Source organism: Protopterus annectens, chromosome 17.part0 (assembly GCF_019279795.1).
Source record: "Protopterus annectens isolate FY-2018-M chromosome 17.part0, PAN1.0, whole genome shotgun sequence".
In the NCBI taxonomy this organism is placed as follows: Eukaryota; Metazoa; Chordata; order Ceratodontiformes; family Protopteridae; genus Protopterus; species Protopterus annectens.
The window spans coordinates 286,818,599-286,830,926 of NC_056751.1; the positions used below are offsets into that span (position 1 = coordinate 286,818,599).

At 39.1% G+C, this 12,328-nt stretch overlaps 1 protein-coding gene across 2 annotated transcripts in view; it reads right to left on the minus strand.

The window, feature by feature from the left end:
- Positions 1 to 12,328, minus strand: part of EIF3M (eukaryotic translation initiation factor 3 subunit M) — a 1,227,752-nt gene that overhangs the window by 1,181,285 nt on the left and 34,139 nt on the right. Inside the window, exon 2 of one of the 2 annotated variants that reach the window (XM_044058942.1) lies at positions 405 to 537. The exons of the other annotated variant lie outside the window; for it this stretch is intronic. Within the exon in view, the coding sequence (XP_043914877.1) occupies positions 405 to 537 (133 nt within the window). The remainder of the gene's footprint in view (positions 1 to 404; positions 538 to 12,328) is intronic. 2 annotated transcript variants of the gene reach the window in all.

A 12,328-nucleotide genomic window follows, 5' to 3' on the forward strand; every position in this document is an offset into this window, starting at 1 on the left:
ACACACAGTTACAATACAATGGTAGTCATTTACCCATTTCTTTTAATACTATTATTATGTATTCTTCACATTTTTGACGTCCTCTTTATTACCTCATTCTGTGTTGCATCAAGCATTCCCATATCCCCCTTCCAAATCTGCCACAAGAACAAACAACTAAACCAACAACTCTACTTTTCAGGCTTATTTTCCAACATGGCACGTTTCTATATACACTGCATAACAGGGGGAAGTTCTCTGATGTCATGGGCATATTTCCCCATCTGTATACACACCACCTCAAGTCTCCCTATAAAACAAGCCAAAGGTCCAATGGGACTAATACAGTTAATGAAAATAAATCATATATAACGAATATAAAATTGTTTAGCTGTACACTTTAGTCAAGTAGTACCACTACTTACCTTTGTCATCCTCTGATAAGCACACATCACAAACTTCAATTATGTGAGCCAGATCAATATGAAGTCCATTTTCAGAATTTTCTTCTGATATTTCAGCACCCTTAGATTTGAAGTAAGCCCTTAGTTCAGCAGCCTATAAATAACACACGGTATCAATCAACTCAAAGTAAAGTTTGACATTCCACATTTTCTTCCCCTTTAAGTAAAATCTCAATCACACTTCTGGAAATATACAATAAATAAAACATCTGGCATAAATTATCTTCCTCATTAATGGAAGGAGTAGCAACTGTTTATAATGCAGTTCTGTACAAAATAAAAAAGCGTAACAGTCAGATTAATTGTCAATGTAATCAAGGCAAAACAGTCACTGTACAACAGCCAAGAAATATGTCAAAACTAAAAGAGGACAAACTTCTGGACTAACTTTAAAAGGTCATCTTATTCTTGCCAACCATCTAGTGCAGACAGTGGTGATGACCAAAGCAGAAGCCTTAAATCCTTATAACTTAAAATAATTCAAATTATTCTTGCTCTTATGAAAAAGAAATAATGACTCAGTATGTGATAATCTACAGCAAGACTATGTTTCTATTGAGCTTTTGACCTGACAAAGGTTGTCTGGCCAATGTCAAGAACAACTGAAAAGAAAACAAAGGCTTAGTTGTGGCTATTCATCAGTCACTCATTACATAAAAACATGGTATAAAGTATTCAGCAGTTTTTCCTTTTCGTCCAACCATATTATTTACTGTTATACAGCAGGTGCTCCTACGGTTAAAGCCCTTCTCCATTACCAACACCACTATATTCCGATTTCTATCCTTCCTCATTCCTGTTTACTCTGGCTTTTGTTTCATAAATGGCAACTGAAATTACACACTTCAAAGATTCCTCAGCTTTCTTCATTTAAAACATATCACTAAGTCAATTAAAGGAACAGATCAAGGCTAGTTAAGAGCTGTTGCAGTATCAGAAACAGACAACAAATGCTCCATCTCATCTCCTGAATTGCTAAATGATAACAACAAGACCACTGGTTGCCACTGAAAATAACAAAAGCTAGGCCAACACTACAGGTAGTAAGGTTTTTGCCCTAACCATTCTACCAGCCAAGTGGGTTCTAATGATGAGCCCAGGACCAGAGGATACCGCTGGGGAAATGAGAGGTGAATGAACAATACCAGCTTGCCTACCTGAAAGCAGACATGAGAGGGAACTACCAAGATAGCTGAAAACTGATCAAAAGATTGATTAAAACTTTCCCAGAGTGAAAACTGCAACTGTGAAAAAGAGGATATTAAACATATTAATCTGGGGTAAATTCAGTTACTGGTTAGTAATTAAATTGCCTGGATGCCAGCAAAAAAAGACATTTTAGAGAAAAAGAAAATCAACCAGAAAAGGAGCCGAAAAAATCTTAACTGAGAAGAATTTTGCAACTGTTCAGCAAAAAGCAGTTCAAGTTTTGGCTTTGGTACAGGAGATGGCTTCCAGAAACTTAAAAGGAAAAAATAAATCTAATGTAATCAGATGGGTTTAAAATATATGAAAAACTGAAGGAACAGAAAGTCAAATAACTAAGGTCTGAGAAAAATAGAAAAAGCTTTAACTAGCTATGGAGACAAACTGATAAAACTGCCCAGAGAAACTTGAAGGAATAAACTATATTCATTTTACAAAAGTGTGAATAAACAAGTGGATTGTTGTTCCATGGTAGGATTTGTTAAAGGAGAACCACATCCACAGACTGAAAAAAATGTTTAGTTCATCATATCTTGAAATTTCCTACATTTTAACACCACTTTTGGACTCTACATACTTTTTTATATTTTTAAATGCAATTCTAGAGTCAGCCCACATGGGGTCTGGCATCTTGATTTTTTTTTAGTCTACCTCCAAGTATCCCACAATGTAGTATTTGGCTTTGAAATATTACATCACAGCCCCTAAGCTCCTGTCAGTGCACTGACTTTACATGCGCTTCCACATATACCCTCCTTTATTTTAGTCAGGTTTGATTACCATTTTTTGCTTTTCAATGACTACTTAAAAGACAAGCAGGGACAATTACATAGAACAGTATTCTCAGTGCCTGTTACTACTTTTTCTTCCTAAAGTGGCCAATTTTTATTCTTTTGTTAAAGGGTTGCCACCTTTTAAAGTGGGTCAAGAAATATGGCCAATATGACACAGGCCATACCCCCACCATGACATCACCACAGGAGTGTTAAAGGAGATGTAGTTATGGGTACAGCAGTGTGATTTATTTTTGTACAGCACACTGAAATCTCACAAACCATTTAAATTATGAAGCTTTAACAGTAAAAGTGAAGCATTACTGCAAAAACACACATTACCAAGTTGTAACAGTAAGTAAAATTTACAAAAAAAAACAATACTCATTGCCATGTGGCTATCCCACCAGTGCCCACCAATATATGTGATGCCCACCACTGGCCCAGTAAGCAAGGAGCCTCAATCCCCACCACTAGCACCAGTGGGGTACACACATTGGAAGGATGACAAGTACACACAAAGAATTTCCAAATGCAGCTGTCTGCATCAAGTGCAATTTCCCTTAACAGCACACAAAGACCACAGTGGGTCTGGGGCTGGTTTTTCCCTCTTTCTCCAGATCCCCAATAAGACTCCCCACTGGCACAGCTATAAAGTTGAGATCCCAGCTGAGTGGCCAAGCCAAGACCTTCAGCACCCTCACACACTCTGTCCAACCAGTGCTTTGTGTCCCTGCCCAAGTAGCTGAAACACACACTGAGATTTGATTTCTACACACACACATATCCCCGAGAAAGGCTGGCACAGGTTTACTAGCTATGGCCCCTTCTGCCCAGACTATAAGGTAGTTATCACTGCCACCAACCAAATCCTTATCAGCTACTTGAAGGCCCTTAACAAAGGATGTCCAATATTACTGTGCAATGTTACTATCAATACAAATGGTAGTTTGACCAAGAGCAAGGCTATTAGCAGTGGCCTACACAGTGTCACCAAATAAATATGCAAACACTCTCAGAACATAAATATGTCTAGACAGATCAGCCACAGTGAAAGATTTAAATATATTTAATAAAAGAACAAAATCAGTCACATCAGAGTTCAAAATCACAGAAAATATTTAAAACATTGCAGGGCAGTCTCAAATAAATAAAGAAAACATCTAAACTATACTTCACTATATTCTGACTGAATCTAAGAGAATTACTATATCCTAGTTAAAGGAAAACTGCACCCACAGACTCAAAAAACATGTTTATTTCATCATGGTTTGGGGTTTCCTATATTTTAACACCACTCAGGGACTACTTACAGGTTTTTAAATATTTTTATACGTAATTTCTGAGTCTGACCACATGGGGTCTGGCATCTTGAAGTAATTCTGATTCTTTGGTCTGCCACTAGGTATCCCATAATTCAGTGCTTGTCTGTAAAAAAAAATACATTATGCAGGCCTCTTTCTTCCTAAAGCTCTTGTCAGTGCACTGATTTTACATGCATACACTGCTGTCAAGCTGCGGTGGTACAGCGATAGCATTGTTGCCTCACAGCAAGAGGCTCTCCTGTTAGATTCTCAGCTGGAGTGCCTTCTGTGTGGAGTCCGCATGTCCTCCCCGCGGTCGAGGGGCCTCCAAAAGACATATGTGAATGGGCGTGCCTTCGCTGAAGGTTGGGAATCGGGCTGGCAACTCGGCACCATAAAATCTACTGCCAATCATTAGCGGACCGGAGTTCCGCTGTGGCGACCCCTTAACCGGGAAAACAACACTGCTGTCTTTCAATCAGTTAATTTTAAGTAACATTTCATGCCGTTCAATGACTACTTAAAACATAAACAGTGCAAATGCCACAGAACAGACTTTCAAAATGATTTTTACTGCTGCTTCTATTTAGAATGGCTAAACTGCAGTCTTTTGTGAAGCCTGAATTTGTACTACTTTGACTCATCTCCCAACCCCCTTCACACCTAATCTCCCTAGCTGTCAAAGTGCTAAGGGTAATTTGAGCTGTTACCTACTGTGATTGACCGCTCACAGCAGGAGACTTGACTCATGTACTGTTTTCTTGTTCTAACCTTTACTTTTTGTATGGGTAGGGGAAAGACCAGGGAGCTGTGACATCACAGCACGGGTGGGGTTTTAGGATGTTAGTGGTGATGTCAGTTTGGGGAGGGAAATGGCCAGAAAACTACCTGTATCTGGTGGCCTTGATGACATCAGTGAACTGGAGACTTTTCCAGGGTGGGACAAAAGTTTTTTGAAAGTGAAACCAACACAGTTCAGTAAGGTAATGTTCTGGTGGAGAGAAACAGTCAACTTAAAATATTTTAAATGTTGTATTGCTGTTTATTCATAGCAGGGACAGTAAATAGGGAGAAAAAAGACAAAGAAGTTGAGCATTTAATAACAGAATCCCACTGTTGTCCTTTAACTTACTTACAGAGCAACAAGGGCACATGTGGTGAGTGGATGTTCTTGTCAGGTCAAATACAAAATACAAAATGCTCAGTCTCTCTGAGTTCTCAAATCAATGTCCCAAATATTACTGCTGGGATAGCGTGCAGGATGACATCACTTTCTGTCATCTGACTCTATCCCAGGTGAAAAACAACCATTGATCCAGCTGGTAGCATTTAGGATCTACCTATGAAAATACATACACAAGGGCTTTTCCTCAAATCTTGGTACTTGCTAGAAGTCACAAAATAATAAAACACTTGCAAGACAATGGAGGGAACCTCCAGTTCTAGACATTGTGTCTGTTACAGCACTGAAATTGAAAGACAACATCTCCCTATTAACTGGTCATAAAGTAATTTAAATTTTCAGCTATTTTTCCAAAATTAACCTCCTGTGTTCAAGTCTCCACTGTCAAAATACAAACATCTAAACAGTTACAATAGTGTATGTACACTTCTGTTCTGTTATAGTAGGGTGCACCATAGATACATTTTTAAAGCTCTACTTTACAACCCTTTTCAACACACACTTCTGTACTAGCAGTACACATAACATACACTTCTAATACATTTGCAACACAAACACATGAATTATGTTGATATTCACGAATGACATACAATTATCTACAAAATTCCAGATAGCTGGGCTGACAGTATCTCCCTTCCTGACACTCATATTAGACAGACATTATGTTTATTTAAAAAAGTAAAACACTTTTAGATTCATATCACATTAACCATGACTAGTTTGAAACAAGACAACTGAAAAATACACATACTGTACACAAGCACACTGAAATTTTGTGTACAATTAAGAGTACATTTATTGCAAATTAAGGCTAAAGCCAAAAAAAAAAAAAAAAAAGTACATTTATTTATTATTTATTTATTGACATTTGTTAACCGGGTTAGTCCAGCTGGGCCAGGATCCCATTTTCAGTGGAGACCCGAGGAGAAAAGCTCCAGTTACAGACAGATTAAGTATATATAACAGTTTAGTGTACAATTAAAAACAAGCAATCATTAATTGGCAAACACTACAAGTACACAAATTCTGTATTGCAAAGAAAAACATTTTTTTTCTGTGTGTGTGGTGTGTGTGTATCTGTTGTATAACTGGTGTGGTAAGGTGTATAGCAGGATTCGTGAAAGGGGTGGAAGGGATATCTAGAGGTGCAATGAGATGTCAGTGAAATAAATGTGGGAGATAATATACTGAGAGGATTGTATGATATTGTGGTACAGCCGTAACAGTATTGAAGTGATAAAAAAGTATGCTGTGAAGTTGTAATGAAATGTGTACTACAGAGCAGAAGTGGAGCTAGGTAGGGTCATGGCAAGTACAAATTTTGGTTCTCATAAAGTGTAGCTTGAGGTCTTAAATTGTAAAGGATGTGTAATGGAGCGTAATTGGGATGGGAGGTTATTCCATGCCTGGGATAGGGTGGATTTATAAAGTAGTCTACCAATGGATTTTTTTGGTTGGTAGAGGTCAAGGAGTTGTTGGTTAGAGGTACGAAGTGTGCAAGTTGGCGTGTAGATGGATACCAAGGAGGATAGGACAGAGCAGGATGATAGTTTATAAAGTATGGCATGAATAATTTGTAACTGAGATGGAAGAAGTTGTTGCGGGAGTTCTAGCCATTGTAGTGAGTTGAGTGAGAGGCAGTGGTGTGAGCTATGTAGAAAACTAAACTAAACCGCTTCTTTTTAAGCTCAACCCGCAAGTGTCCCACTGATAATGGGATGGGTAGCAACCATATCATACTTATTCTGCAATACAGTACTGCTAATCTTTACTGTAAGAGTTCAAAAACTGTACATTTTCCTGAAATGAGTCCTTGTCTGATCCCAGCACATTTAAACATGTTGTCTATTTTAACTGTGGCATGAAAAAAAATATTATGGTCCTTTTTGCATACATATAAAATTTGTGATCCCATCTTTCCATGCTCTTTTGATCTCAGTGCAGATAAACTCTGGATAAGTCTTCCTTATTGGTCTTGACTTGTATAAAACAACATTGTCAGTATTTGCTTGTTTTTAATATAGCAGTTTCAAATGCTTATGGATTGGTCACACATTTCTACATAAAGTTTTAGACAGTTTTTAGTTTTCCCTTCTTGTTTAATACCACTGAAACACTTTACAATACATCTACTTTTCTGCAATTAAACAGCACTCATTTTAAACCTGTGCATGTCAAAATGGGGTCAGTCCAGTATGGTCCCCTTTCTTCATATCTATTATTCTTATGTATAAAGCCCCCTTTCCATCTTCTCTTATATTCTTCCCAAGATATCCTTTTGAATGTAATTTGTACATAAAGATCACAGCCTTTGCTGGTGACATTATTTGGACAACTTATCCCACATAAAATAATCCTCTAAGATAATATTTTGAGAAAAAAATGAATATGCCAAGTGCTCATTTAAAGTCTACACTTTTAAACAGAAAAAGGTCTGGTAAGTATAGATAACTGTAGTTAACAACAAAGAAGATAACATTATTTAAATTTAACTTGAAATTAGTTTTGAGACGACATGCCAGTTTCAAACTATGTCGAATACATATCTTGGGAAAGTGATGGGTAAGAGTTTAGATAACTTTGATTATTCTTTGTTAACCAGACCCAGGAAAGCTGGTTTCGTAGCTCAAGTAATTCTGAAGGACATGTCTGATCATTCAGGGGAGATCATTGTACCACTTTATAACACACACTTCCAATCTGTTACTGAATACACTAATGCATTTTGTAGTTGGTTTGCTGGCTGGCTGGCTCCGGCTGTAAACAAAGTCTCAGCCTTCTATTAGCAGCTGTAGAAGTGCTAATAAAAAAAAACGGCCTACAGCCTTGACCTTTGTAGGGCTCTTCCTGCTCAAATCCCCAAGTTGAAGACAATTGCACAATTTACAACACCCATACCTAACAGGGAATAGCTCTGCCTGCAGGTCCAGGTTGGTGATATAACCAAATTGCCATGGAAAAAAACAGAAGTATTTCCAGCTTTTCCACAGCGATTCGGAGCAATTGACAAGTGGGACTTCTACCCACTGCATTACAGAGCAGGCAATGGGATGAGGCAGCTCAACCCACAAGTGTCCTGCTGATAATGGGACGGGTGGCATCCATATTTTGTTACTCCCAAGTTGCAGTACTTAAACTCATCTCCCCTCCCCTTCGTATCTGTTAAAGTGTCAAAGGTAATTAGAGCGGTTTGATGCTGTGATTGATAGCTCACAGCAGGAGACAAAGTTCATGTACTGCTGCCTTGTACTATCCACATACTTACAGTGGGACACTTATGCTTGTTGCATCACAGCCTCTTTCTGTCCTCAAATTTTAATCATTTACCTAAAAATTGTGAACACACTGTTTGGCAAACCTTCTAACTTCATTTTTCGGGGATTCCTGAGAAAGCAAAATCCTTACATAATTGTGTTACAAAGGCTGTAAAATTTTGTTTTTATATAGCACTATGATGCACTTAAAGACATTTTGAATGAACGTGCATCTTCTAAACAACAGTAATGCAAGTGTAAACTATCACATTACTGACTTAACAGTAATCACCATGAGGCAAGTCAGAAATAATACAAAAAAAATCAGGAGCATTCTGCAAAATCAAGGACATATGAGATGTATGGTATTGGGCTATTTACCTCTTTTTGTACTGTGTGTATTTGCTCCCTGTAATTTGTCTCTTGCAACAGGAGGATTTATCCAAGTTGTCTGCAGTAATTTTCTTAAACCAGTAAATCATTGCTAATGCATCCTCTCCGATTTTTCTCACATTGTAACTCGGTATGCAGACCCCCCTTCACCGTTTTGTTTCCGATTCTAGTCACTTCAGTTTTTCATTCCTCTTTATAAGTCCATCTCACATATTACTATTTATTGTGTTTATATGAACATGTTTACTCCCTTTCCTTTTTAATTTCAAGGTACCACTACTGGTATTTCATAAAGCTCCCAGGTCACTTATTACAATGAAAGTACAGTTGTTTTTCATAAAGAAATCCAGGTTCATATCCCTGCATCAAACAACAGATGAAAGCACATGCACTGACTAGGCAAATACTACCTTGCTTTTAAAGAATGCATTACTTATCCACCTTGAGTGCCTACTGTATGGCAACAAACACTACCTGTACTAAATGACAGTGCTAAATATTGAAGTCACAAAAAAGACCACTCCTGAAATGGCTACCTCACCCAAGGTTACTATTATACATTTCTTGGCATGAATTTTAGGCCATGACTCTGGCATCAGTTATTAGTTTGTATCAGACCTTGGAGAGTATTTATGTCTTTGGGGATTCTATGAATGCGTCTAGTTTGCAACTGCTTGTGAACTTGGTCATCCAGAGAACAGTAACATTAGACTTTACTTCAGAGAAGACTATGGCAAAAAGGAGCTGCCCCACCACAATGTACTTGCTGACTCTGCTAGTGACTGACCTTTTTGCAGACTTCTCTGTAAGCCAGCTGATTGTCTAGTGGGTGACGTAGGAGTCTACACCTAATCTCATGAGCTTGTCTACAACGCTCAAGTGGGGTATACTGTAGAATGCCTTGGCAGGTCAAGGAGGGCCACATGCACCATTTTGCCCTCATATATTGCTTTGATGACTTTCTTAAAGCCCACCAGGTTGAGCAGGCATGACCTGACCTCGACTAAATCAAACGGGGTTAGGTACAGTGTCTGATGGTTTTCAATGTTATTATTTATCATATTCATTGCAATTTTTTTCTATGACTTTACAAGTCGGCAATTACCCAGGTCGGTAGATGGCTTGCCCTTCTGCACAGGGATAACAGCTGCAGACCTGCATTAATTTGGCATAAAGTCTGTTTGGAGGCTATGGTTAAATAATCATTCTAATGGGCCCTTCAGATCATGATTCTTGCTATCTACAAGAAATCTTGGGCTATTATTAGGACCCATCTATGCAGTGCTTTTGTCCTTTAAGAGATCATTTTGAACCTATTCCCTAGTAATAATTATAGCTGGGGTTGCTTTTTGAGAAGTGTTATGGGGAGAAAGCAGGATAAAGTTGGAGTGGACTTTATCAACCAGTAGATTTGCTATATCCTCTGGCTCAGTATAGGTAGCTTAATTTAGAGTTACTTAAGCATACTGCTGTGTACTGCTTTTGAGGTTGTTGACATAGCTTAAGAATGCCTTGGGATTGTTCTTAGGCTAGGAAGCTCCTTTAAAAATCATTAAATTTTGCCAGAGTGTTACTTAATAGTAGGTCATTTGACTTGGACTAATTCCTGAAAGTTCTAGATCAGACTAGTATCCCAAGTTTTATTTCAAAGCAGACAATTTTACGGTCTGACCTGATCTGACAAGGTGTTACAGTCTGTGTGTCTGTGGGTGTGTGCGTCTGTGTGTACTGAGGAAGTTGCAACCTTCACCCATGCTAGGTTGAGTACCTAGTGAGCATAAGAACTAGCTGGAATGTTTGGGCCTGTGAATCTGGAGTTGTGTAGGACTCTCAGTTTATAGTGGTATAGTTGAAGTTCCCCAAGGATATGTATGAATATGATATTGTGTTGACTGGAGAGTTACTTTAGTACATTTAATTACCTCACTGCTCATACATATACAAGGTGTCTCATCAATCCCGGGTAGAGGGAGGCAGCTTGGCTCACTGCTTTGGCTACTTGGTTGGGAGACTGAGTATGCAAATAAATTTATTGGCAACCTTACCACAGAAACCATTACCACAACTGCATAAATTACAGAGTCCCTTACAACCTACTGAAACCCCCCCACACACACAATGTTACAGCCCTACTGCACCCCCCCCAAAAAAATGTATACACCATGACCCGATACTGCAATATATCATCTCTTTTGCCCCATCACACGGATTGCTTTTTCGTTACAGTACCAGGGTGGAGTTGCTGTTAGACTTTGCTTACAAGGCAGTCTGTGACAAGCTTCAATGTTATATTACTGCAGCCAGTCCCACAGATTACCCTTCACACAGGTGTTGCATCCATACATCACAGCAGGCATATTACTATCCTAGTGGGAATAACCTGATCAACAAAATCTGAATAACATAACGCATTATCCCTCTGTCCTTCCACCTCTCTGTTGCTCTCAAAGAATTACTGAAGGTTTACAAAGTTTCCAAACTAATGTAAATATTTTACCATTACACTCGGTTTATTAGAATGGACATATACCGTCTAATCTGAACTACTTGTGTTACTGCTTACATAGCTGTCTTTTTTGCTTATGAAATGTTTTGAATTTTATCCAAGCTCATCCTGACCTTGGTCAGTGCATATCAGTGCACTACTTCAATAAACAAACAACACACACACACACACCACAAAACGCACACACACACACACACACACACCACAAAACGCACACACACACACCACAAAACGCACGCACACACACAAAGCGCGCACACACACAAACGACGCACACACACACACACACACACACAAAGCGACACACACACACACACACACACACACCACAAAACGCACACACACACACCACAAAACGCACGCACACACACACACACACCACAAAACGCACGCACACACACACACCACAAAACGCACACACACACACACACACACACCACAAAACGCACACACACACCACAAAACGCACACACACACACACCACAAAACGCACACACACACACCACAAAACGCACACACACACACCACAAAACGCACACACACACACCACAAAACGCACACACACACACAAACACCACAAAACGCACACACACCACAAAACGCACACACACACACACACCACAAAACGCACACACACACACACACACACCACAAAACGCACACACACACACACACACACACACACACCACAAAACGCACACACACACACACACCACAAAACGCACACACACACACACCACAAAACGCACACACACACACACACACCACAAAACGCACACACACACACAAACGCAAGCGCACACACACACACACACACACCACAAACGCGCACACACACACACACACACCACAAACGCGCACACACACACACCACAAACGCGCACACACACACACCACAAACGCGCACACACACACACACACACACACCACAAACGCGCACACACACACACACACACACAAACACAAACACACAAACACAAACACACAAACACAAACACACAAACACAAACACACACACACACACACACACACACACACACACACACACACACACACACACACACACACACACAAAACACACACACACAAAACACAAAACACCATGTGTGTGTGTGTATATATACAGTAAATATAAAACGTTTACACACCCCTGTTAAAATGGCAGGTTTTCGTGATAAAAAAAGAGACCACAATTAATAATTTCAAAACTTTTCCCAACTTTTTAATTTTTTGGGCCTTAAAAAAAAAACCAAAAATTTAAAAACC